The following is a 27,373-nucleotide window of genomic DNA, read 5'->3' as shown; positions in this document are numbered from 1 at the left end:
AGGAATTCGGATTTCAGCTGAGTCTAGGTCCCTAAAATCTAGGGAAACTCCTCAGAATGTCGAGGACGGCGGTGTGGAGCAGAGTCTCTGTCCGTCACCTCTGACACCTTCTAGGGAAGCTTAGAGGACTTACGAATAAACAGTTTACTCAATTCAGGTCTGGGTCGGGACGAGGAACTGCTTGTTTTTTCGACCTTCTCAAGATGGTGGCTCTACAGGCCGCTTAAGCTACTCTAGCCACTTCCGAGATGGCGGCTCCAGGATGCCGCCCTCGGGGCAGGCCCCGAAAGCCTCGCGTTAGGCGAGGCTAACGCGGCAGTTCTCGCGAGAGAGCGCTCAGGCCAGCTAGGCGTTGTGTGCCGCGCAGCTGGCGCGGAAGCTTCAGGTGGACAGTGGTCGGTAAGCGGGTTTGCGGCGGTAGGCCGAGGGGCTGGCGGGGCCAGAGCGGGACGTGCTAGCCGGCATAGGCCGAAGACCTCGGGCTCGCGATTGCCTGAACCAGGCTGCCGGAAGTGCGCCTGGGGATTTTCTTCCCCACTGGAACTTGCCGGGGAAACTGAGGCTCGGGGTGGCGCTCCGGGTCCTGCGATGCGCTGAGGCCGCGGTTTTCCTCTGCAGTTGCGGAAGATGTCGGACAGCGAGGACAGCAACTTCTCGGAGGAGGAGGACAGCGAGCGCAGCAGCGAGGCGGAGGAGGCCGAGGTCAGTGCCTGGGTTTCTTAGGGGAGACGTTGCGCCTGGGGACGGGCAAGGCAGACAGGGCCCTGTGGGAGCCGGGGACTCGGAACGGCTGGGGGTTCCAGATTGTCGGGAGACATGGACGTGTGTGCCAGTCAAGGTGGAGCGGAGGGACAGGATCCGGAAGGTGGGGTGCACCAGATACACTGTATTCGGGGATGTGTCGAGACGTCGTTGGCGTTTTTGTCATGTATCTGATGTGTTTCTTTTTGTTTACTTTTATTACTTGAGATGCTAGGATTGAGTTCAGGGCCATGCTAGGTGGACACTCTGTCGACGAGTTACAGCCTCAGCTCTTAGTATTTTTTTCCTGTTTGTGTTTTTAGGTATGCCCAGTTGTTCCAGAAGTGTACATGTATTGCCTACTGTGTGCCAGCCACAATTCTTTGTCCTTGGGCTCCTGTTAACAGATTTTAAAATATAAATCGACAACTGATAGGTGAACATGAATTTGCTAATGCGAATAAATATAGCCAATAATTTCAGCATCCTAATTTGAAAAGCCAGATTACTTTGTAACTTTTTGAGCCTTGTATTGATGCCATGAACAGAAAATTCCACATGTGACAGGTCAAAGTCAAGACACTAGTGCACTAAAAATACTTACTGTATTAAATTACTGTGCACAGTATATATGAAACATGTTTGAATTTCATGTATCGTCCCATAACAAAGTACCTTATTGTATATGTGCAAATAATCCAAAAATCCTCCAAGATCTGAAATATGTATATTTTGGATTTTTCATTTGTTCATTTGCTTTTTTTGAGACAGAGTTTCTAGCCTGAAATTTGAAATCTAATCATGTCTTGTCTCAAGCTGTGAATTAAGGATACGAGGCCTGAGAAAACCCTCTCTAGTACTCTGGTGAAAAATCCAAGCACAAAAAGGGAGTAGAGGGTCCTAGCTGCACTATGAAGCAGTTGGTCAGAATGAGTCAGAGTGACATTTAAATGGGGACTGTTTTGGAAGTGAAGGAGTATTTTGTGGGTTTCTGGTTTTTATTTATTTATTTTTTTCTTTTTTTTTCTTTTTTTTTTTTTTTTTTTTTTTTTTTTTGAGATAGGATTTTACAATGTGTAACTTTAGTTGGCCTAAAACTAGCTTTATAGACCAGGCTGGCAGACTCATAGAGATCTACTTGCCTTCGTCTTCCTAATGCTGGGATTAAAGATGTACCACACCATGCCTGACCTTCTTTTAATAATGGGGGTAGAACTCAGGACTTTGTACAAATTAAGTATGATGTACATGTTAATTACGAGCTCTGCCACTGAGCTACACTGTTAAATTTAGCATTTAGAGGGTCTCTCTCTCTCTCTCTCTGCCTGTGTGTGTGTGTGTATGTGTGTGTGTGTGTAGGGAGTTCTTGGGCTAGAGCCTCACAAATGCTAGGCAGGTACTCTTGTCACCAAGCTATGTCATTAAGCCCTAAATTAACTTTTTTTTTAATGTTATTATTTTGTGTGTGGGATTCTGTGTGCATGTGTGGCTGTGCACCACATGCATTCGGTGTGCTGGGTGTCAGAATATGTTGGATTCCCCTGGAATTGGATTTAAGGATGGTTGTGAGCTACCATCTGTCAGTGCTTTCCAAGATTTCACTGTGAACAATAGAAAACCTGTGAGGAAGGAACTGGGGACCCTGGTGTCATTACCATTATCAGGCTTCAGCCACCAGACAGTAACCTGAAGCTCTAAGTCACTGTCCCTCTCTTTAGTGGGAAACAGAAGGAAGTAACAGTATCTCTGCTCAGAAGTGGCTCCCTCCTTCTTTTGTTACAGGACTGGGGGTTGACCCTGGCCTCAGGTGTACTAGGCAAGTGAGCTACTGCTAAGCAGTACATCAGGGGCCATTTATCATCTGCTTACCTCACAGCAGGGTTCAGAAAAGGGAAGGAGCTGGGTGGTGGTGGCGGCGGCGCACGCCCTTAATCACAGTGCTTGGGAGGCAGGCAGATTTCTGAGTTCGAGGCCAGCCTGGTCTACAGAGTGAGTTCCAGGACAGCCAGGGCTACACAGAGAAACCCTGTCTCCAAAAACAAAAACAAACAAACAAAAAAAAAAAAAAAAAAAAAAAAAAGAAAAGGGAGGAGTCATGGACCCGTGTCCTGGAGGGTATCAGGATTAGGGCTATGGGATTTCATTGATACCCTCTTACATGGTCTGCTTGTCTTCTGTAGGCATTTAGTTGCCAGTCTGTGTGCCTTTGGGGGTGGTCCTGTGCTCCCAGGCAGGTATCATGGTACCATGGTGATAAAGGAAAGGTGGGAAGATGACAGGACCAGCCTTTGCTCCAAGTTTAGCATTGGGCCCTTGGCAGTGACTCATGGCTTCAGGTCACTGCTGGTACTTGTAGTCTGGTGGTCATGAGACCAGGGTCCCTGGTTCCTTCCTTGCAGAGGTTTCCCACTGGGCATTTCAGACTCATGAGTCACCTGCTGGCAGGCTGTTGACACAGAACAGAAGGCAGTGTGAGGCCTGCCCCCAGCTTCTGTAGACTGGGCCAGATGTCCTGTGTTTTGTAACTAGGTTGGCTGTCAGGCAAATAGCATGCTTGCTGTTGAAGGAGTCAGCTCGTTTCCCATTCTTATCCCCTTCATTCAGCAAAGGCTCAGGTGTGGTGTGGTGGCCCATAGCCTCCCTTCTGGAGCTGAGTCCTCAGGCAGAGGCTACAGGGGTGTTGAGGACAGTGTCCTAGTGTGGTGAAGCGAGACCTGTGGCTCTTCAGTTCTTAGGTTGTCTCTCAGGCTTTCACTGTGGTCCTCGTTCATGAGACCTACTAAGAACTGGCCATTCTAGGTTATGCTTAAATTCCAGATTGCTCCCGAAACCAAAATAGAATGCAAACCGAAGACTCCAGGGAACACAAAAGTGTGCAGGAGCCCTTACCTCAGAGAAGAAGGCTCCAGGAGAGGAAAGAAGGGTTCTCTGGGGCCCAGCCGAGGACAGACAAATGTGCTTGGAATGGGCCTCTGAGGGTTGGCCTTTAAATGTGAGGCATTGGACTGGTGCCGTGGCTCACTCAGGTCTAGCAGCCTGTGATGGAGTTTTAGGATCCACGTGGTGAAAGAGAACGGGCTCCTGAAGGCTGCCTCACATAAAATATATGTGTAAGGAATTGCAATGTGAGATACTGTGGCCTAGTCAGTATTAATATTAAGGGAAATCATTTTTTTTTCTTCTCAGTGTTTTTATTTTTGAGACAGTATCTCTGGCAGGCCTAGAACTGGCTATGTAGACAGGGTGCTCTGAAATTCACAGAGATCCATCTGCCTCCTGGGAATGCTGGGAATAAAGGTGGACAACACCAACCTGGGTCAGTGATTGTTTTTTGTTTTAAATTTATCTTTATTTTATGTGTATGAGTGTTTTGCTTGCCTGTATGTATATGTACCACATGTGTGCCTGCAGAGCTCAGAAGTCATTAGACCTCCGAGAACTGGGGCTAGGGATAGCTGTAAACCACCGTGGGGAATGCTGGGAGCTGAACCCACCCAGATCCTCTGGAAGAGCAAGTTCTCTATGACTCGGAGCCATCACCTCTCTTAGTTTTTGAAGCAGTGTCTCATGTAGTCCAGGCTGACTTGAGTTTGCTATTCAGCCAAGAGAGAATCCTTCACCTCCTGATCCTTTGCTTCCACCTCCATAGTGTCAGTCACATACGCCTACTCTGTATGCAGGGTACCCACTGCTGCCCGAGCCTTTGGCAGATCAGTGTTCAGAGATGGGGGTGGGAAGAGCCTGGCTTTACCTAGGGTAGAAAGGAGCAGGTTGTCTGCAACAGGAAGGTGGTGTTGTTTTTCTTCTTTGACCCTAGTAACCTAATCCAGGCCTTGTGCATCCTAAGCAAGGGCTCTAATGCTGAGCTACAGACTCAACTCAGGAATGACCTTTTTTTTCTTGCAGTGTTGGGGAGTGTACCCCAGGCCTGGCATAGAATAAATAAATAGTGGTTTTATGTATACCATGCTTGCCTCCACCTCCTAAGTGCTGATTGTGCGTAACTTTAATCTCAGCACTTAGATCTTCATGAGTTCGGAGCCAGTCTGGTCTACAGAGAGAGTTTCAGGACAGCCAAGGCTACACAGAAAAACCCTGTCTCAAAAAAGGAGGAGGAAAAATTATGCACCAGTACGACCAGCTTAAAGTGTTTGGTTGTTGTTGTTGTTATTGTTGTTTTTGGTTTTTTAGTGTGTTTGTCTGTATGATTGTAAGCTGCTATGACTGCTATGAGTTGTTTCGAGGTGCCCTCAAGAACAAAAGAGGGCTCTGATCCTTCAGCATTAGAATTATAGGCAGTTGTGACACCAGCAGTGTGAGTGCTGGGAATTGAACCCTGCAACTCAGAAGAGCAGCACATGCCCTTAACTGCTGAGCTATGGCTTTAGCCCAGAGCAATGTTATATGTACATATTGAGGGGCTGGAGAGATGACGCAGGGTTAAGAGAACTGTCTGGCCGGGCATTGGTGGCGCATGCCTTTAATCCCAGCACTTGGGAGGCAGAGGCAGGCGGATTTCTGAGTTCGAGGCCAGCCTGGTCTACAGAGTGAGTTCCAGGACAGCCAGGGCTAACAGAGAAACCCTGTCTCAAAAAACCACAGAGAGAGAGAGAGAGAGAGAGAGAGAGAGCGCGAGAGAGAGCGAGAGCGAGAGAGAACATTGTCTGCTGTTCCAGAGGTCCTGAGATTGACTCCCAGCAGCCACATGGTGGCTCACAACCATCTGCAATGGGATCTGATGCCCTCTTCTGGCAAGCAGGCATGTATCCAAAAGAGCACTCATATATAAAAGAAATTAATCTTTTTATTTTGTTTTTCCAGGCAGGGTTTCTCTGTGTAGTTCTAATAAAACCTTTTTAAAAATGTACATGTTGATACAAATGTGATATATATTTATTACTTTTCTTTTAAAAATATTTCTTTATTCTTTGACAGTTTCACACATATATACATTATATCTTTTTAAATCCATTTTTTGAGACAGTGTTTCATTTTGTATCCCTGGCTGATCCCCAGTGTTGGGATTTAAGGCACGCTCTGCCACATCTGGTCATAATCAGGGATCTTGATTATATGCTCTCTCAACACCCTCTTACTCCTCCCCTGCCCCGTACAGTGAGCCTCCCAACTGTGTGTGTGTTTGTTTCTTAGAGATTTATTTATTTATTTATTTTATGTATATGAGTACACCATTGCTCTCTTCAGACACTAGAAGAGGGCATCAGATCCCATTTCAGCCACCATGTGGTTGCTAGGAATTGAACTTGGGACTTCTGGAAGCGAAGCTAGTGCTCTTAACCTGCTCTTAGCCTAGGGCATCTTACCTCCAGCCATTTCGTGTTCTTTTAAATCTACTAAATCCAATTAGTGCTGCCCTCACGAGCAGACAACCTTCTAGCGGCCTTACCACTGAAGAAAAATTATCCCTACTCTCCTAGCCACCGTTAATTGCTAGTAGCTCCTCAGCTAGTGTCATGAGCCCCTTTTCCATGTATGCTGAAATCATTGACTGGCTTGATCTTGTGCAGGAAGGTATTCACAGCTGCTATGAGTCCATGAGTTCAGTGGCTGTATCATATCTAGAAGGCACTGTTTCACAGCACTCCGTTGTGGCCTTAACTATTTATGCCTGCTCTTGCTCTGAGTAAAGACGTGGAAGCTTATTTGGGCACTATAGCTGGGCAGATTCTGCGTTATTTTAACCTGACAGAACCGGCCTGGCCTATATCCCACCACGTAGTGCATCTTAGTCTGGTCCTGGCACCTGCTTTTTTATCCTTGTCTGGCTGGTGCTCTGGCCTCAGATTCCCACCTGAGACCCTCTTTCCAGCCCAGCTATTGACCATTCAGCTCTTTATTTGACCAACCAGAAGGTAATGGAGAACAGTATTTATAAAATACCAAGGCAGGATAAGCTTTGCTGTAATGACAGTATGGAAGTCCAGCCTATAACCAGATCTCTGCCAGCACAGAAATCAGCATTTGAATAATGCCAGGGTAATCTACACAATGCACAAAACTGTCATTCCAACACTCCCTTCCACTGGCTCTTACATTCTTTCTAGTGTCCCTGAGCCTTGTTGGGGGTTCTGAGCATTTATAACTGAATGCTCAGCAGTCACCTATTCTTGTCACTTAGACCAGTTATGAGTTTGCATTAAGCACTATCCACTGCAAGACAAAACAAAACATCTCCTTCCTTGGACTAGAGAGATAGCTCAGTGGTTAAGAACATTTGGTGCTCTTTGAGTGAGGGCCTGGGTTCAGTTCCCCCACCAGTTCAAAACTATCCTTAGCTCTAACTCCTGGGGATTTATCCAGTGGCTTTCTCTGGTGACCAGGTATGCATGGGCTGCACAGCTGATGTGTACCTAAAGCAATCATATACATAAAGTAAATCTAATAAACAAGAGGAACTTCCTTGACAAGGTAAAGAACAGTTTGAAGTTCTATTTTGTTGGTTCTTTTTGGGTTTTTTGAGACAGGGTTTCTCTGTATAGCCTTGGCTGTCCTGGAACTCACTCTGTAGACCAGGCTGGCCTCGAACTCAGAAATCCGCCTGCCTCTGCCTCCCGAGTGCTGGGATTAAAGGTGTGCGCCACTACCGCCCTGGGTATAACTGGATTTTTAAAGAAACCAAACTTTCTTTACAGTTACCAGCACCTGCTTATCCAGAGGACCTGGGTTTGGTACTCAGTGTCCAGGTCATGTGGCTTACAGCTATCTGTAATTCTGGCTTCGATGGACCTTATACCTTCTGAGGGCACCTGCACATATCTGGCATGTACTTACATAGACTGGGTGCATGTACATGTACAAAAAATATAATAAGCAAAATAAAAGCGTACAGAAATACTGAGTAAGTAGGTTATAGGAGTGCGGAGATGGTGGGAGCCTTGAGGTGGTGAGTTAAAGGTTGATGTTTGGGCAGCAGAATTTGTAGATCTGTTTGTAACTGGTAAGGAACAGGGATTAGAATCCAGGCAAATATTGGCCTGGCCCACCCAAAGGATATTTAGAGAGGCAACCCAGCGGCTGCTGCATGTGGGGGAGACTCTTGTTCCTGGAAGACTGCGAGGAACAGAAACATCAGCAGCAGAGGCAGGAGTTGAGGTCTTGGATGGCAAATGGCCCAGTGAGAGAGGCATGGGAGGAAGAGACATGGCCCTAGACAGAGCCTAGGTTCATGGAAGGTCCGTCCAGAGCTGCTTTTAAGGGCTGAGTAGAAGCTGTGAGTGATGCTTTACACCTGTACTCCAGTACTCGGGGCACAGACAGGAGGACTGCCACACGTTCACAGTCAGCCTAGGCTACTGCCTAGGCTACTGAGTCAGTCTCTCTCTCTCTCTCTCTCTCTCTCTCTCTCTCTCTCTCTCTCTTTCTCTCTCATACGTGCACACGAGTGGACTAATTGGAGCTCAGAGGAAGTAGCAGCTATGTTGACTGTTGACTATTAGTGTTAGAAAGTGCAAGGGGTTAGCACTAGGGACATCCATTGGTGAGTATCAGGCACCTGAGACAGATCCTAGAGTTAGGAGCTGGACTTTTCAGGAAGCACGGAGATGAGGAACAAGCCACAAAATCCTGGCATGTAATGGCTCTCAGGGCAAGGGATCCAGTGATAGGATTGGCTTCCAGGAGGTTGGTTGGGTGGCTGGATCTTGGCTATACTGTCACTTGAGGTAGGACAGTAATCAGAGGCCTGGTCAGGTTGGCACTTTGAGGACATTGTGGATATGTGTGTGAGACAGAGAGAGGAGAGAGATCAGGTTTTCTAAATTTGGGGATAGTAAAATCCTGGTGCCTCAGTTCTGTTTGATCCCTATAGGTAGAGGAAGACCGACGAAGTGCCGCCGGTAGTGAGAAGGAGGAGGAGCCTGAGGAAGAGGAGGAGGAGGAAGAAGAAGAATACGATGAGGAGGAAGAGGAGGAAGATGATGACCGGCCCCCCAAGAAGCCACGCCATGGGGGCTTCATTTTAGATGAGGCTGGTATGTCACAGGGCCAGGAAGCATTGAGCAAGCTTAAAGAGTGCATGAGACAATCTGTGCTTCTAGTTGTGTGTGTGTGTGTGTGTGTGTGCGTGTGCGTGTGCGTGTGTACATGCACATGAAAGTGTGGGGATTGACCTGGCAGCATCATACCTTTAATCTTTGCACTCAGGAGCTGGAGGCATGTCGACAAAAAAGAAAGGAAGTGTGGGGCTTGACTGTGTCAGATAATGACTCTGGAGCCACATCCTGACTCCTGACTGGTGGATTCTAGGCAAATGTCAGACCATTGAGCCATTCCCCCAGCCCTCTTTTTTACTTTTTATGCTGAGATAAGTTCTTGTTAAGTTGCTTAGGCTGGCCTTGAACTTGAAGTTTTCTTGCTAGCCTCTCAAGTAGTTGGGATAGTTAGCCTATTTCATGGGGCCTGATGCAGAATGCTAGGGACACAGGTGATGGCTTCCGTGCCAGCTCGGGTCTTAATGTTTTAGAAGGGGTATATGTGGTGGGTTGTGGGAGATGGCCACATTAGATACCCTTGCCCCACTGTACCATGTGTGGTATGACCTTGGGTAAAGAGCAGCGTGCCTCTCAGAGTCTGTGTCCAGGTCTATGGCTTTCTGGGTCTGGTCTCTCCCTCTATCCTCTGGAGCTGTGGTTCTGAGGTCACCGGTCTTCCCTGCTGATCACATTGGCTTTCCCATTCAGATGTCGATGATGAATATGAAGATGAAGACCAGTGGGAAGATGGAGCTGAAGATATCCTGGAGAAAGGTGCGTGTGGGACCTGCCTGCAAGACCACTTTGGGGGTGAACCATGCCTGGGAGGGTGTCTTTCTTTTAAGTCCTTCTTCCTACCCCATGCCCTGTAACCCCAACCCTCACTTCCTTCACCTTGCTTCTTTCTGTCCTTGCCAGAGAGACAGCTTCTCCCAACCCTTTTCCTTTTAGGCCCATGAGTGGGGGCCGGGGACTGTCGGGTGGGTGGTATTGTGGGTAAAGGATTCTGGGTATCCCTGTTGTGGGGTGTAGGGTGGGTGGGCTCTGACCCCAATCCCCCCCACTTGCTGGGCCAGTGCCCCCTCCCCTGTTATTTTCCGTTCTGTGCGCCTCATACATTTCGGCTTCTCCCCACCCACCTGATGCCTGGCCTTTACTTTTGGTTTCGACCTTCCTGTGTCCCTCCCTCTGCCCCACCCCATTGGTTGATTTCGCTGCTATAATTTGGCTCATACTTTGTCTACCCTGCACACCACCACCACCACCACCACCACCACCACCACCACCACCACCTTCTCCTCTTCCTCCGAGTAGAAGAGATTGAAGGTAAGAACTGGGAAAGTGTGGTCTGTGGCTCTCCTCCCATATCCTGTGTGGCCCTGGGGCTGTGACTCACATGGGGTGCAGGGTTAGGCAGTTTTGGGTTGCTGACCTAGGAAAGGTCTACACTTCTGTGTCCATAGGTCTGGATATAGTGTAGATAGCAGTGTGGGGTAAGGAACTCAGGGTATGCTTAGTTGGCAGCTATGAGATGGGACTGCTGGATGTCCCCCAGCAGCCAGGCCCATCCCTGAGCACGTGACGAGAAGCAAGAGGCTGAGTAGGACAGAGGCTGGGGGAAGGATGGGCTATCCTCAGCCAAGTGTCTTCCTGCCCTGGGGCCAGGTGTGGCCCCTGAACTCCCAAGCCCATTCCCAGTCTGACTCCCCTGTGCCTCTATTTACAGCCTCCAATATTGATAACGTCGTGCTGGATGAAGACCGCTCTGGGGCTCGCCGTCTGCAGAATCTCTGGAGGTGAGCAAGTGAGGAGACCTGGGTGGGACCTCGCTTCCTTGGACAGATGTGGGGCAGGTCACCTGCCCTCCTTCACTTTCCTTCATGTCTACTTCCCCCTCATACCCTAGGGACCAGAGAGAAGAAGAACTGGGCGAGTATTACATGAAGAAATATGCCAAGTCATCTGTGGGAGAGACGTAAGTGCCGGTGGGTGCAGGTGGTCCCTATGTGGAGAGCAGATGGAGTCTGCTGGGACATCCCCTTCAATGCTCTTCTTTCTCTAGGGTGTATGGAGGGTCTGATGAGCTCTCAGATGACATCACCCAGCAGCAGCTGCTCCCAGGAGTCAAGTAAGAGAGTGGGCAGATAGAAATCAGGGTGGGAATCCCATACGTGGTGGAGACACATAGAAGTTGATGAGCTGTGTGTTCCTGGGCCAGAGGGAAGAGATGGTGGTGTAGATGATGGCTTACTGAGGAGACAGTGGTAACCAGCCTCCTTGTCTTTCTTATCCTGTGCTACATAGGGACCCCAACCTGTGGACTGTCAAGTGTAAGGTGCGTGTTCTGATCTTAGGCTGTGTGTCAGGAGGGACCGTATGTCTCTCTGGGTCTTCTTTGACAGCTAGTCTCTTGGTCTTTGTGTAGCTGCCTCTCTCTCTCCTTCTCTTACCCACTTTTTGCCCCTTTATCCCCTTTTCTCTGTCCCTTAGTGCCTTTTTCTTGGAATCCATCCCCTTCCATCTATCTCCTACTTCACCTTCCTCTGTTCACCTTCCCTTGCTTTTCCTGTGTCCTGCTCTCTCCCTGTCAGCTCTCCAAAACCCATGTCTCTTTCTAGATTGGGGAGGAACGAGCCACAGCAATTTCCTTGATGCGAAAGTTCATCGCTTACCAGTTCACAGACACAGTAAGTTGAGTAGTGGGCTGTTGTGGTGAGGAACAGGCTAAGCCTGGGTGGAAGGATGTTACAGGCACTAGGTACCCTTGGGCCAGCAAGCAGATGAAGTAGAATAAAAGGGAGGACCACTGCCTGACTCAGGGGCTCTGCCTCCATGGGACTTGGTTTTGTTGGTGGTGTTTGTTTTCCGCTGGAGAAACAGCTGACTGGTGATGGGAACTGAGCTCTTGCCCTTTTGGTTGTGAGTGCCAGCCTTTAATGGCTGAGCCGTCTTTCCAGTTCTTATTTTGGAGTGTATGTATGTACATATGCAGTATATAGAAATATTGTTGTGTGATATATGCACTTGTTGTATGGGTGCACACGTCTGTGCACACATTCATGAAGAAAAAGCTAGAATATCATGTATCTTCCTATTGGGTTACTGCCTTACTCTCTTTAAGATGGGTCTCACTGAACCTGGAGTTCTTTTTTTTCCGTTTTCTTTTCTTTTTCTTTTTTTTTTTTTTTCTTTTGGCTAGGCTGGCTGGCAAACCCCAGAGATCTTCCTGTCTCATTCCATATCTCCGTAGCCACTGGCTTTTTGCATGTATGCTAAGGTTTCAAATACAGGTCCTCATGCTTGCTAAGCAAATGTTCTTACTGAGTGAACCATGTCCCTAGGGATGTGCATAAATTAAAAACTGGGGTAGAGAGATTCGTTGTTAGGGATGCATGTTCTTAGATGCCTGGAGTTTGATTCCCAGCCCCTACATCAGGCAGCTCACATTTACACAACGCCCTGTAACTACAGCGCCTTGAGATCTGAGCCCTCTGATCTCAGATACATATGTACACATGAATAATCATAAAGTATATTGTTAAAAACACACAAAAAGTCTTGTAGCCAGATACGTAGCCCATACCCAACATGTTAGCACTTGGGAAATGACAGCAGGAGGATCAAGAGTTCAAAGCCAGCTTGGGCTACAGGAGAAACTGTCTCAAAAAACAAAAGGATTGCAGATGTGACTCCGTAAGTAGTGTCCTTGCTGAGCGTGAGGTCCTGGACTTGGTCTTCAGCACTGCATAAGACCAGATACAGTGATGCACATCTGTAATCTCAGCATTTGGGAGGTAGAGGCAGGAGGAACAGGAATTCAAGATTTCCAGGCCAGCCTGGTCTATGAAACCCTCTCTTAAAACACAGTCCGGGTTTAGGGAGATAACTCAGTTGATAAAATGCTTGCTGTGTAAGAGTTAAGACCCGCCAGGCGGTGGTGGCGCATGCCTTAAATCTCAGCACTTGGGAGGCAGAGGCAGGCGGATTTCTGAGTTCGAGGCCAGCCTGGTCTACAGAGTGAGTTCCAGGACAGCCAGGGCTACACAGAGAAACCCTGTCTCAAAAAAACTCAAAAAAAAAAAAAAAAAAAAAAAAGAGTTAAGACCTGAGTTAACCTTTAGTATCCATGAACAAAAGCTGGGGATGGCAGTGTGTGCTCAAGGTCCAGTGCTAGATAGCCAGTCCCTGGGCTCTCCGGCCAGTCTAGCCACGCCAGTGAGCTGCAGGCCAATTGAGAGACCCTCCATAACAAAGAAGAGAGGCTGCACACATGAGGTTGACCTTTGATTCCAGTGATTACACATATGTTTATGAACACACACATATACACAGGCTAACAGAAGTGCCAAACTAAAAGGCAAGGACTCCCTTTTTAGTTCAGGCTGGCTCTGAATCCTCTTGCCTCAGTCTACTAGGGTTGTAAGTATGTGAAATTCTCTCTTCATGTTTTAGTATTCAGGTTTATGTCTGTCATCAGTGTGCTGTAATTCCAGAACACTTATGAAAACTAATATCACTAAGCCAGTTGTAGTGCCTCTCACCTTTAGTCTCAGCACTTGGGAGTCAGGCAGCTGGATCTGTGAGTTTGAGGCCAGCCTGCCTGGTCTACGCAGTGGACCTACGCATTAAGGAGGTGGAGACAGGAGGAACAAGAATTCAAGGCCAGCTTAGAACAAAACTTGAGTCATTCGGAAGCTTCCACTATGTGACCATTCCAGTGTGTGTGCCACTTTGACAGTCTACTTCTGTGTACTCACCTCCTGGGGGACAGCCAAGAGTAGTAGCATCCTGACTTTATAAACTGTATTTCCTCATTGTCCCTCTCCACCTTTGTCTCCAGCCCCTGCAGATTAAGTCAGTTGTTGCCCCGGAGCACGTGAAGGGCTACATCTACGTAGAGGCCTACAAACAGACCCATGTGAAGCAGGCCATTGAGGGTGTGGGCAACCTGCGGCTTGGCTACTGGAACCAGCAGATGGTGCCTATTAAAGAGATGACCGATGTACTCAAGGTGGTGAAGGAGGTGGCCAACCTGAAACCGAAGTCCTGGGTCCGCCTCAAACGAGGCATCTACAAAGATGACATTGCTCAGGTGGGAGGAGATGGAGCAGCTGAGTGGGTGGTGTTCATATACACGGCACTTCTTCCTTCCCACTTCCTTTCCAAGAGCCAAGAGCAGAGCCTCCCTCAGGGCAGGGGTGCAGGTGAGCTTAGATGCAGGTGAGGGTGTAGCTCTGAGCACATAGTAGGTGGATGGATGTTCCTAGGACCTCAAAGGCAGGTTGAGTAAAGGCGGAGGAAGGGACTGATGATGAGGCACATGGAGTGTGCGGGAGGGAAGGTCCCTGGAGCCAGGCTGGAGAGATGGCGCAGTGCGGAAGAGCATTGGTTATGCTTCTAGAGGGTCTGGGTTTGAGTCCCAGAATCACATGGTGGCTCACAACCTTCTGAAACTCCAGTCCCCAGGGATCTAATGTTTTCTCTGTTCCTCTGAAGGAACCAAGTACAACAAGATACTGACAGACACACAGACCACCCCCACAAACACACACATCAGATTTAAAAAAAAAAAAAAAAAATCAAGATGGCTAAAGCAGGAAGTGAGGGAAGTAGAACTTAGCTTTGAGGTAATTGGCCTCATGGTTCATTGTAGGTCCTTTTTTGTTTGTTTGTTTTGTTGAGACAGGGTCTTACTGTGCAGCTCCGGCTGGACTGGAACTTACTATATAAGAGTATGCTGGCCCCACATTCATAGAGATTCACCTGCCTCTGCCTCTGCCTCTGCCTCTGGAGTGCTGGGGTTAAAGGCTTGTAAACCTTTGGCTTTAGTGAATGGAAATGGGTAAGGTTCTATGGAACACAATCCAATTTTTAAATTTTCTTATGCAATGGCTAGTGAACCTAGGGCCTTAAGCATTCTTGACAGATGCTCTTCCACTGAGCCACACCCCAGGTTGGTCACTGGTAGATTCTAGGCAGATGCTCTACTGTGGAACCCCTCCCACTCCCAGCAGGAAAGGTTGAAATCTTAAAAATTTACAGCTGAGGGGATTTATGGGTATGTAAAAATGAAGGAATTGAGGATGGCTTGCCAGGGCCTCTAAACTGATAATAGTTGCCTGATGTGAGTACACGAGATTGTTGTTTAACCTCCTCACTGGGGAGCAGATGAGAAAGAAAGGGGCTAGGATGTAGCCCAGTCGGTAGAGTGCTTGCCTGGCGTGTAGGAGGCCCTGGGTTAAATCTGCAGCCCTGCATAAAACCAGGTGTGATGGTTCATGCCTATAATCCCAGGGTTCAGGAGGTAGAGTCAGAGTTAAACATCATCCTCAGCTATTCAGCAAGTTTGAAGCCAACCTAGGCTACGTGAGATCCTGTCTTTAAAAAATAAGAAAATTGCCAGGCATTTGGTGGTGTACACTTTTAATCCCAGCACTCAAGATACAAAGGTGTGTGAATTTCTGAGTTCGAAATTCTCTCTGTCTGGTCTGCAGAGAATTCCAGGACAGTCAGGGCTATTCAGAGAAATCTGCCTCAAAACCAACCAACCAACCAAACAAACAAACACAAAAAAAAAAAAAAGAAGAAAGAAAATTACTCTAGGCTGTGGCCTGAGCAGAATAGAGTGCAGAGTTATGAGGAGGAGTGGGTGGGTATGGGAATGGGAGCAGTGTGGAGAAAGCAGTCATTAAGCTGTGGTCCAGCGTCTGTGGGAACTTTCAGATATCCAAGTGGGGAAGGCAGGTGAGCAGTATCTGCTCATTTCCAGTGCAAAGAAATGTTGGGTAGGGCAGAGAGGCTTCTGGGAGTTGTGAGCAAGCATATTTCTTCTGTTCTTTTCTGGCCCCTCTAGTACTTCCCTTCATGTTGCTAAGGTCAGTGCAGTCCGGCTGGGCCCTGCTGACCTGCTGCTTTCCTCCAGGTGGACTACGTGGAGCCCAGTCAGAACACCATTTCCCTGAAGATGATCCCACGCATTGACTATGACCGCATCAAAGCCCGCATGAGCTTGGTACTTTGAGCTGTGGTATCTGCTGGTGGAACGCTGTATCCTTGCTGGTGGCCATTTCTCCTCCCTCACCTCTGCCACGTGTCCGTTGTCTTCCACAGAAAGACTGGTTTGCCAAAAGGAAGAAGTTCAAGCGGCCTCCACAGAGGCTCTTTGATGCTGAGAAGATCAGGTGAGCACACCCGGGGACCAGGCTTGGCTCTTGGCTGTATGGTACGGTGTGCTTTTGGTGGTCTCTTTAGACACTTCCCTTAGGTGCATTGTGTGAACACTTAGCTGGGCAGTCTAGCCTCAGGCAGGCACGTTCTGTCTTGGGTCTTCAGTTTCCTCTGGTGAAGATTTTACTTTATTTTTTAGTATTGATTGAATGCAGGGTCTCATTCATGCTAAGTAAGCACTCTACCGCTGAGCCACATCCTAGTCTGTTGCATGTTGCTATTAATGATGAACCACCCCAGTTTTCTGGGGTTATAGTGATTTACTCTGTGTGTGTGTGTGTGCGCGCGTGTGTGTGCCTGCCTGCCTGCCTGCCTGCCTGGTTTTGTGTCTAAGTCTGGTTAGAGTAGAAGTCCCAGCTTTACAGTTTCTTCTCGTCTCCTTGTGAGTCTGGATGGATATCTTCCAGGTTGATGACTTAGAACAGCCTCTGGTGAGAACGTCTAGGAATGGCTGAGGTTACTGGTGACAAGCAAAAGAGAGAAGAGACATGGTTTTCTCTAGTCCTGTTCTGGACCCTGCTATATGAGGTAGTCAGGCAGAGTTTTGGTTTGGTGCTAGATTGGAACTTAGGGCATTGGGCACATTGTCCACATGTTCTACCACTAGGCCATGCTCAGAGGGGTCTATCAATGTGCCCAGTAGAGCTCACCTGCCCAGACTCACCATATGGCAAAGATAGCTGAGGGAACAGCCATCGAATACTTCCTTATAGCAGCCACCATCTTTCCATATTGGGGGCTTAAGCTAAGTCCTTGCACCCTATATTCAAGGTGAGGGACCCTGACAGGTCGGAGCTGCAGTTAAGACATGGATTGACTCCTACCTGCCTGGACCATAACCATCAGCTTTGCTCAGAGCCATTTTCAGTTCTTCTGATGTCACAGAGCTTGGGGGCATCTGAACAGCTGTGCGCATGCAGGGAGTCTTGCCCCTGCCCTCCAAGAATAACGTTTGTTTATCTGTGTTTCTGAGAGGCTGCTGTATGCCCAGTGCTGTCCACTGAGAATAGGGATAGGATGTGCTGAATGGCCAATAGGATGTCCTGAAGGCCTGCACTGATGGAGCTGACATTCCAGGTCCAGTGACCCAGTAAGACAGGGAGTCCCTTCATTTAGTTTGCCTTTGGGGTGTGAGAAGTCATTCAAGCCACCAAGGTTGTATGCTGAGGGTCCTGAGCCCTTTCCCATCCAGGATGGAAAGGCTCACACACATCCTTACCATCTTCTGTTCTCTCCCTGAATCCCAGGTCCTTGGGGGGTGATGTTGCCTCTGATGGTGACTTCCTCATCTTTGAGGGGAACCGCTACAGCCGGAAGGGCTTCCTGTTCAAGAGCTTTGCCATGTCTGCTGTGGTAAGGCTTGGGGGGCAGTGCTCATGGGGTGGTGTAGCTTTTGTTCCTCCTGGAGCCCTGGTCTCTAGTGGCTTGTCCTGGGCAGTGGTTCTGACCCTGGCATAGTGACACTGACCTCTGTCCACCTCCCCTCACCCTGGATCTCAGATTACAGAAGGTGTGAAGCCCACTCTGTCAGAGCTGGAAAAGTTTGAAGATCAGCCTGAGGGCATCGACCTGGAGGTTGTGACTGAAAGCACAGGTATCTAGACCTGACCTCTGACCTCACAGCTGGCTGAGGAAGAGTGTGGCTCCGGAAGCAGATGCCCAGCCAACCCTGCACTGTTCCCTCAGGGAAGGAGCGGGAGCACAATTTCCAGCCTGGGGACAATGTGGAGGTGTGCGAGGGTGAGCTCATCAACCTGCAGGGCAAAGTCCTCAGCGTGGACGGCAACAAGATCACCATTATGCCCAAGCATGAGGACCTGAAGGTGATGCTGCAGGACTGGCCATGTTTGGTCATGGCAGGTTGTTGTAAGATTTGTTTTCTGTCCTTAGGAGGACATGTTTGGACCTTTTTTGACTCCTTGTGCTAATGAGTCTGTTGGGAGTATTTAGGCCAACTTACTGTAATTAGGGAAGCAGGTGTCTGGTTGAAGTCTCAGGCCTGCTTCTGCCTGTCTGTAGGGGACTTTGTGGGTCCATGCTGTGGCCTGCATTCTGTCCTGTGTATGAAGAAGACAGTGTGATAGTGACACACCTGTGTGCGTGCGGGTGTTTAAAGGAGAGGAAGAATGCTTCCGAGGGACACCTCCCTCACCCTTCGCATATGTGGTACTCAGGATGGAACCCAGGGCTTTGTGCTAGATAAGTGCCCTCCCTGTTAGCCTCACCCCAGCACTCATACCATCCAGGCAGCTGCTCCACCACTGAGCCAGGCCCCAGTCCCTCACTGGGGGCTTCTACCACTGAGTCATATTCTTTGTCCTCTTTTGGTTTTTACATTGATTTGCGTGTACACACACCACGGCACACGCATGAAGGTCAGCATCTGTCTGCCTTCACCATTGGTTACTCAGGATTGAGTTCATGCTGACAGACTTGGTACTTACCACTCAACCATTTTTCTGGTCTCCTTTGCTCCTCCCTCCCCTTTTGTTTGAAACAGGATCTCTCTATGTAGCACTGGCTGAACTGGAACCCACTATATAGATCAAGCTGTTCTTAAATTCATAGAGATCTGCCTGCTTCTGCCTCTCAAGTGCTATGATTAAAGGCATTTGGCACTATGCCCAGCCTCCTTTTACTTACAAAAGACTTTTTTTTTTTTTTTTTTAATTCCCATGTATGTATATGAGGAAGAAAGGCCGGATTGGAGCTCAGGTTGTCAGCTTTGGTGAAAAGCTGAGGCATCTCACTGGTTCTTTTGACTTTTGAGTCAGGAACTTGCTAAATTATTCAGGCTATCCTTGAATTTGTAGTCCTTCTGTGTTATCTAGTAGCTGGAATGGGGCTTGTGACCAATAGGTCCCTGTTATGGGATGTTTCCTGATGTCTTCTTTTTTTAAAAAATATTGATCAAAGGCTTTATATTTTTGGTAATGCTCAATAACAATATGCCCATACAATTAGAGGTGTTTCCCAATTAGCTAACCTAAATATAAGTTGTTACCTGGACTGCTCTCCATACCTGCGTGGCTCTTCATCCTCTCCTGCATCTCTGCTCCGTTTCCTGATGTCTTAGAGTTTTGTTGCCATAAACAGACACCATGACCAAGGCAACTCTTATAAGGACATTTAATTGGGGCTGGTTTACAGGTTCAGAGATTCAGTCCATTATCATCAAAGTGGGAGCATGGCAGCGTCCAGGCAGGCATGGAGCAGGAGGAGCTGAGAGTTCTACATCTTCATCTGAAGGCTGCTAGGAGAAGACTGGCTCCCAAGCAGCCTAAGACAAGGGTCTTAAAGCCCATGCCCACAGTGGCACACCTATTCCAACAGGGCCACACCTCCTAGTGGTGCCATGCACTAGGCCAAGATATACAAACCATCACACCTGATATGTTGAGTGTTCTGTCATGAGAAAATGACATGGTTTGTCTTTTATGTTGTTTCTGAGGAGCAGCATGTCTGGGTCTCATTGGGTTGAGGGGTTTACTATGGAGTAACCTGAGGTCAGAGCCTGCCTTCAGTCACAGAGCTGTATGTGCGAGTATGTATGTATGGATGTATGTATGGTATGTATGTATGTATGTATGGTATGTATGGTATGTATGTATGTATGGTATGTATGTATGTATGGTATGTATGTATGTATGTATGGTATGTATGTATGGTATGTATTTATGTATGTATGGTATGTATGGTATGTATGTATGGTATGTATGTATGTATGTATGTATGGTATGTATGTATGTATGTATGGTATGTATGTATGTATGGTATGTATGTATGTATGGTATGTATGTATGTATTGTATGTATGTATGGTATGTATGGTATGTATGTATGTATGGTATATATGTATGGTATGTATGTATGTATGGTATGTATGTATGTATGGTATGTATGTATGTATGGTATGTATGTATGTATGGTATGTATGTATGTATGGTATGTATGTATGTATGGTATGTATGTATGGTATATATGTATGGTATATATGTATGATATGTATGTATGTATGTATGTATGGTATGTATGTATGGTATGTATGTATGTATGGTATGTATGTATGGTATGTATGGTATGGATGTATGGATGTATGTATGTATAGTTGTTAGTGTCAGTATTCAGTCTTGGGCTAGAGAATGACTTCAAAAGACTGTTCCAAGAGTGGTCCATGTATTTGAGGACAAGCTGTCTGTGGGTTCAGGCATGCATGCTTATATGGCGTATGGGTTGGCCATCTTTGGGGTAAAAGGTCTACCTGCCTCGGGCAGCTGCCTGAGGAGTGTCTGGGGTGGCCTCAGGTGGGTGGTGGGTGGTAGGGAAGCTGTAGTTGGTCTACCAGTGTCTCTTCTGTGACTGAGGTGATGCAAAGTGGGCCAGGTGATTATGGCTTTTCTTGAGTACTTACTGTTTTCATGACCAAATCTCCCAGGACATGCTTGAGTTCCCAGCTCAGGAACTTAGGAAGTATTTCAAGATGGGGGACCATGTAAAAGTGATTGCTGGCCGATTTGAGGGTGACACAGGCCTCATTGTGCGGGTGGAAGAGAACTTCGTTATTCTTTTCTCAGACCTCACCATGCATGAGGTAAGTGCCTGGAGGGGCGTGGAAGAGGCATGGGGCGCCAAGGGGAGACTACAGCAGCTAATTCACTGGGGCTGCCTCACCCCTTTCACTGTCTCTCCATAGTTGAAAGTGCTTCCCCGGGACCTACAGCTCTGCTCAGAGACAGCCTCAGGCGTGGATGTTGGGGGCCAGCATGAGTGGGGGGAGCTGGTGCAGCTGGATCCCCGTACCGTGGGTGTCATCGTGCGGCTAGAGCGAGAAACCTTCCAGGTGTGTCTTATGTTACGCTCCTATCCCAAGAGCCCCATATCCCAGGAGGGAGTAGAGCAGCGTAGTGGCCAAGTCCACAATTGTGCTGAGTTGCAGGCCTGGTGAGGGTCCCTGAACCTGTCTGTAATGTCGACAAGTGGTCTGTCATTTTTCTTGTCTGCCTCAATTTCTACACTAGTTAGGTGAAGATCTACCTCATTGGCTGTGAAGTTGAATGTATGGGCCAGTGTCCGGTGCTGCTGTAAAGATGGGGTGCTACAGTTGCCACAGTTTTGTCCTCCCCCACTTCCCACCCCCATGTGTGTATTAGCATAGTACCTAGGACCCTGAATCTGTCAGCTCTGTTGCTTCTATACTGTGTGACCCTGGCCTCATGACTTGCCCTCTCAGGGCCACGGTTAAAGTAGGAATTGTGTGAAGAGTTTAGGAGGGGTGGGTAATCAGTAGGCTCCTCTTCTCATGACCTTGATCTCAGTAAGGGAGGTAGAGTCCCCTCCTAAAGTGCCCTCCCCCCACACCTCCCAAATGTGGCTGTGGACGACCTCAAACTCTGCATTCTCCTGCTTCCACCTAAGTGCTGGGATGAGAGGCATATGCCAGTTGATATGGTGCTGCAGTCAAACACAGCTTCATTCATGCTAAGCCAGCACTCTCTGAACATCCCAACCTCCCATAGGGTCTTTTGGAATGATCTAGAATGTCCTTGACTGACCTACTAACTGGTGGATGGTGCTATGACTTTGCTTCATGGTCAGGATGCTGTGTAGGGCTCCGGATCTTAGGGTTGTCTCCCACAAGGAAGGAACAGCTCACTCCACATCACTCATCCCCTCTCATCCTCTGCATCCTTCTCCAAAGGTTCTCAACATGCATGGGAAGGTGGTGACTGTGAGACACCAGGCTGTGACACAGAAGAAGGACAACCGCTTCGCTGTTGCTCTGGATTCAGATCAGAACAACATTCATGTGAAGGACATTGTCAAGGTCATTGATGGCCCCCATTCAGTAAGTGTCAGCTGCTGCTCTCTGGCTGAGTCTAAAAGAGTTGGGGTGGGGGCTGCCCTGCCCATCGCATGACCCTCCTCTCCTGCCCAGGGCCGAGAGGGTGAGATCCGCCATCTGTACCGCAGCTTCGCCTTCCTGCACTGCAAGAAGCTGGTGGAGAATGGCGGCATGTTTGTCTGTAAGGCACGGCACTTGGTGTTGGCTGGGGGCTCAAAGGTGAGAATGTCAGGGCTCCAAGTTCTGCCAAGTTCTCGGGAAAGGTAAAAGATTTCTTTGGGACTTTGAGCTACCCTTCTGTCATTTGTCACTCATTTTTGTGGGTACTAGACACCCTGGGGTACCTTCAAAGGAGATGAAAGTCTCTACCCTCCTGGAGCTGAGACAGGGGTATGAAAGTATGAGGTAGCAGCAGGTTTTCACTTCAGAACTTCTTTTCCTGAGTGCCCCTCTTCCTGGAAGTGATAGTATAATGCAAAGACAGGGACAGGGATACCCATGGTTGAGACAGAGAGAGGGACAGGGACGCGCATGTGTGTCACAGCAGAGATGGGAATGAAGGAGTAACTCAGAGCCACCATGTAACTCAGGAACTGCCGTGGCCCAGGCCCTGACAGGACTGGCTGGAAAGTTGTGCAGAACTAGATATTAAAAGGAAATCTGAAGCAAGCTGCAATGACATACACTATAGGACTAACACTTGGAAAGTGAGACAGGAGGCTGCTTAGTTTAAGGTCATCCATCCTTGGCCACATAGCAAGTGTAAGGCCAGCCTGAGCTATTCAAGACCTTGTCTCAAAAATAAAAGTAAATAAAAAAAAAAAAGGAAGTCAGGGCCAGTAGGTGACCCCAGTGCCCTGCAGATGAGATGGCTTGTACCTGTGACTTGGGGACTTACATTTCTGACTCATTGTGGTTAAGATGCATATCTTGGTGTGGGGAGACCCAGGCCCTTTGGACAGGCATACAGAGGCAGAGGGGTAGCACTTCCTCTCCCAGGAGATAGAGGCTTTGTCCCTAGAAGGAGGAGGGATGATTGCTGGGCAGCTGCAAACAGAGCCTAGCCCTGTCATTCTGTCACTGTGGGGAGCGGGCTGGAGGCCTTTCTCCTTCATGTCCTGCCTGGCTGTTCACTCCTTATCCCTCTCTCAGCCCCGGGATGTGACCAATTTAACCGTTGGTGGCTTCACTCCTATGAGCCCCCGGATCAGCAGCCCTATGCACCCCAGTGCTGAAGGTGAGATGGGGTCAGAGTTCAGAGATTAGAGTTGGGGGGAGCCTTAACTGTTCAACCTGAGAGTCTGTGGCGAGAGTGGAGTCAGGAGAGGCCTGGGATTTAGGGAGTAGGTGGAGGAGGCTCCTAACCCAGCTCGGATAGCTCAAGCTGGTAGAGATTTGAGGATGTCCTGGCTGTGGGCACAGCATAAGAGGGACAAACATGATTTCTGGGCTCCCACAACATCCTGCCACCCTACAGGTCAGCATGGTGGCTTCGGAAGCCCAGGTGGCATGAGCAGGGGTCGAGGGCGAAGAGACAATGAGCTCATAGGGCAGACTGTGCGCATCTCCCAGGGACCCTACAAAGGTGAGCCGTGTCGTGTGCAGAGGCCGGCAGGGGCTGTGCTGGAGGAAGTCCCGTACTTCTGACTGCCATTCCTTACAGGCTACATTGGTGTGGTGAAGGATGCCACAGAGTCCACGGCCCGAGTAGAACTGCACTCTACCTGCCAGACCATCTCTGTGGACCGCCAGCGGCTTACCACCGTGTAAGTCTAGGCTTAGGGAAAACCAGTGTAGGGTTGATGGTTGGGCCTAGAGAGGACCAACATGAAGGTGCTAGGCATCTCACCTACCTCACCTGTTCCGTGTCCACAGTGACTCCCAGCGTCCAGGTGGCATGACATCCACCTATGGACGGACTCCCATGTATGGCTCTCAGACACCCATGTATGGCTCTGGCTCCCGAACACCCATGTATGGCTCCCAGACACCTTTGCAGGATGGTAAGTATGTCCAGAATACTAGGGATGGAACAGTCGGGTAGCAGAGGGCTCAGCAGATAGGATAGAATGAAGGTCATGTTTCTTTCCTGTATCCAGGTAGCCGCACTCCGCATTATGGCTCACAGACACCCCTGCATGATGGTAGCCGTACTCCTGCTCAGAGTGGGGCCTGGGACCCCAACAACCCAAACACGCCTTCCAGGTGAGAGCCATTTCTAGGATGGGCTGTGTTGGCAAGGGCATGAGTGGTTATGTTAGAGCACTGTGCTCCAGGCTGGTCCCTGGCCTGCACGACATAGCTGGGAATGCAGTCCTGTCCGAATCACCAGCCTCAACATACAGCTACTCTGCTTGGAGACATTGCCGGTGTGTGATCTTGAGCAGGCAGCCTTGTCCCTCTGCACCGTCGACTCAACTGGAATGGCTTTAGTGTCAGGAAAGCCTTGCTAGGACTTCTGTCAGAGTGAAGTTGCTTCAGTTGCGGGTCCAGTTTGTAGTGCTGTTCTACAAGCTTCGTCAGACTTGTTACCACCCATCATTCTCAAAAGACTTCTGTCCTCACCAGGGCTGAGGAGGAATACGAGTATGCCTTTGACGACGAACCCACCCCATCCCCACAAGCATATGGGGGAACCCCGAATCCCCAAACACCCGGCTACCCAGACCCATCATCCCCCCAGGTCAATCCACAGTACAACCCGCAGACACCAGGGACGCCAGCCATGTGAGTCCATCAGGGCTGAGCCCGAAAAGCCCTGCACGCAGCTACCCATCGCCCCACCTCCTGACCCTTTCTGCCAAGACTAACATCCTTTTCTTCTGTCTACAGGTACAACACAGACCAGTTCTCCCCCTACGCTGCCCCCTCTCCACAGGGGTCTTACCAGCCCAGTCCCAGCCCACAGAGCTACCACCAAGTGGCACCAAGTCCAGCAGGCTATCAGAACACCCATTCCCCAGCCAGCTACCACCCAACACCGTCACCCATGGCCTATCAGGTGTGCCGCGTCATAGAAGGCTATGAACTTAGGTGGGCCCTGGTTGGGTTGGCCAGGCCCAGTGACTATTCCAGACACTCATTCCTGTCTTCCTTCAGGCTAGTCCCAGCCCCAGCCCTGTTGGCTACAGTCCAATGACCCCTGGAGCTCCTTCTCCTGGAGGCTATAATCCCCATACACCAGGCTCAGGCATTGAGCAGAACTCCAGCGACTGGGTGACCACTGATATCCAGGTGAAGGTTCGAGACACCTATCTGGACACACAAATAGTGGGGCAGACAGGTGTCATCCGGAGTGTCACGGTAAGTGTGGTCCCAGGAGGTGGACATGCACTCCCAGCCCCGCCCCCCCCCATCGTTGTAGTTACTTACTTTTGTCTGTGTTGTTGTGGGTGGAACCTTAGGCCTCATACATGCTAGGCTAGTGCCTTCCATTGGGCTGTGTCCTCAATTTACTGTGTGTAGTTTTAGTTTTGACTTTACAGCTCGAATGTGTGGTAGTTGTGGTGGACAAACAGATGTGGGAGGCAGGGACAGATGTGGGAGGCAGGGACAGATGTGGGAGCCAGGGGGTGGGGAGTTGAGCCTTGTGTGCTCCTCACAGCTCAGGCTTGTGAGTGTGGGAACTTTATGTCACAGTTTGGGATGATAGATTCAGTAGTCTGCTGGCTCACTGAGTTCCTAGCCTTTGCACATGCTACCCCAATCTTGTCTCAGCTGCTGTCTCAGCTTGTGTCTTAGGGGTCTGAGCTGTTCCAGCCTGCTGCCTAAAAGTTGAGTGTCAATCCTAGCTCAGGTAACAAAGTCTCAGTGCATTTGCTTAACTTTGAGGGGGAAAGCACCTGTATTTTTTCCTTAGGAGGCCAACTTTCTGTATGAAGGCTTTGAACCATGCTAACCCTCTGTAGATGTACTGATTGGATTGATCAAACACCAGGGACAAGTGCAGCTCTAGGCCCCGCCCTTCCAGACCTTACCTTGCATTATGGGAGAGAGATGTGCCCAGAGTAGGCAGAATTGGGATGAGAAGCCCAGAGGGCTTGGGGCATAGGGTAAACTGAGTGGGCACCATACCCAACTTTGGGGAATTAGGGAAGAATTTCTGGAGGAGACACTGAAGCTGAGACCTGAAGGGGAAATAAGAGTAAGTCCAGAGCTGGAGGATGATGCCACACGCCTCTGATCCCAGCTCTTGGGAGGCAGGCAAGAGGCAGGTGAATCTCTTGAGTTCGAGGCCAGCCTGGTCTACAGAGTGAGTTCCAAGACAGCCAGGGCTACACAGAGAAACCCTGTCTCTGGGGAAAACTATCCAGGGGGAGGGAAGGTGAGCAGTGAGGCTGGGGAGCGGCTCTGTAGTAGGGCAGTGGGAAGGGAGGAGGGGCAGGTGACTGTGACAGGGTTCACAGCCAGAGGCTGGTGACTGATCAGTGAGCTTGGCCAAGGCTAACGTGAGACAAGGGCTCTGGAGGACCCACAGGTGGAGACAGGAAGCTAGCTGGGATTATCTCTCTTGATCTAACTTTGTTATTGTTTCTTTGAGACAAAGTCTCACCAACCATGTGGCCTGCTTAGCTTGGAAATGGAAATATAGACCAGCCAGGTGTGGTGTGCACACCTTTAATCTCAACACTTGGGAGGCAACTCCTGAGTTCAGGGCCCACCTAACTACACAGAGAAACCTTGTCTCAAAAAAAAAAAAAAAAAAAACCCACAGAAAGTGAACAAACAAAAAAACCCAGAAGACAAAACAAAAAAAGCAAGCAAGCAAAAAAAAAAAGAAAGAAAAAAAAAGAAAGGAAAAGAAAAAATCTATAGACCAGGCAGACTGGCCTGGAATCCACAGAGATCCTCTTGACCTGATGCAGTTACATTTCACTGATTTCCTTAGTCGCCTTAACTGCTCACCCTGATCCTCATACCACAGCCCCCACCCAGCCTGTGGCATCTGGAGGGTGGGCTCTAAATTACATTGAGGGCAGGACAGGACAGGCTGAGCAGGCTCTCCATCCTTCTGCAGGGAGGCATGTGCTCCGTGTACCTGAAAGACAGTGAGAAGGTGGTCAGCATCTCCAGTGAACATCTGGAGCCCATCACCCCTACCAAGAACAACAAGGTAGAGATGGGGCCTACGGGAGGATATAGGAAGGGCCGTCAGGGCTGCTGCTGGGCCTGACACTGACTGTTGCCTCCAGGTAAAAGTGATTCTGGGTGAGGACAGAGAGGCGACTGGGGTCCTACTGAGTATTGATGGTGAGGATGGCATCATCCGCATGGACCTGGAAGACCAGCAGATCAAGATCCTAAACCTCCGCTTCCTAGGGAAGCTGCTGGAGGCCTGAAGCCCAAGTGTGCACTGCAGACACTGAGCGAGCAGCCCACTCTGGCCTTGTTTGGCCTAGCATGGAACCCTGCGTCTGGAGCAAGCCAGGGCAATCACTCTGGATTTCCTTTTCCTCCTTCCCTGATACTCTAGGAGTCAGAGCAGAGTCTGAGGAGTGATCCTGCCTTCTTTCTACAGTCCCAGCTTGCCTTTGTGTTCAGGTCTTTCAATAAAGAGAAGCTGTTGAAAAGTG

The 27,373-nt window shown here is 49.0% G+C and overlaps 1 protein-coding gene across 2 annotated transcripts; it reads left to right on the top strand.

The window, feature by feature from the left end:
* Positions 1-239: 239 nt before the first annotated feature.
* Supt5h (SPT5 homolog, DSIF elongation factor subunit) lies at positions 240-27,373 on the top strand. 2 transcript variants are annotated; one of them, XM_034493912.3, is made up of 30 exons: positions 240-399; positions 619-702; positions 8,570-8,732; positions 9,441-9,506; positions 10,047-10,058; positions 10,459-10,528; positions 10,639-10,707; positions 10,795-10,860; positions 11,037-11,067; positions 11,351-11,419; positions 13,573-13,824; positions 15,655-15,744; positions 15,843-15,913; positions 17,207-17,312; positions 17,460-17,553; positions 17,646-17,782; positions 20,394-20,549; positions 20,652-20,798; positions 21,657-21,803; positions 21,894-22,019; positions 22,953-23,037; positions 23,278-23,385; positions 23,464-23,566; positions 23,676-23,803; positions 23,900-24,005; positions 24,369-24,527; positions 24,633-24,801; positions 24,900-25,103; positions 26,818-26,913; positions 26,993-27,373. In XM_034493912.3, exons 2-30 carry the CDS (start codon positions 628-630, stop codon positions 27,137-27,139), a joined length of 3,252 nt encoding a protein of 1,083 aa, XP_034349803.1. In that variant the 5' UTR covers positions 240-399; positions 619-627; the 3' UTR covers positions 27,140-27,373. The 2 variants fall into 2 exon arrangements, with proteins under 2 accessions (XP_034349803.1, XP_034349797.1); XM_034493906.2 differs by lacking the exon at positions 10,047-10,058 and having other exon boundaries at positions 259-399.

The sequence above is a fragment of the Arvicanthis niloticus genome, chromosome 1, assembly GCF_011762505.2.
Source record: "Arvicanthis niloticus isolate mArvNil1 chromosome 1, mArvNil1.pat.X, whole genome shotgun sequence".
NCBI classification, from domain to species: domain Eukaryota; kingdom Metazoa; phylum Chordata; class Mammalia; order Rodentia; family Muridae; genus Arvicanthis; species Arvicanthis niloticus.
Note: the sequence above shows the minus strand (reverse complement) of the source record. Positions and strands in the feature narration are given on the sequence as shown.

Bases quoted from the DNA above. Each gene is read 5' to 3' on its own strand.
- Supt5h (XM_034493912.3), top strand. From the start codon at position 628: ATGTCGGACAGCGAGGACAGCAACTTCTCGGAGGAGGAGGACAGCGAG. The intron at 10,708-10,794 runs GTAAGTGCCGGT...TTCTTTCTCTAG, and splicing joins AAGTCATCTGTGGGAGAGAC to GGTGTATGGAGGGTCTGATG. The intron at 24,802-24,899 runs GTGTGCCGCGTC...GTCTTCCTTCAG, and splicing joins CGTCACCCATGGCCTATCAG to GCTAGTCCCAGCCCCAGCCC.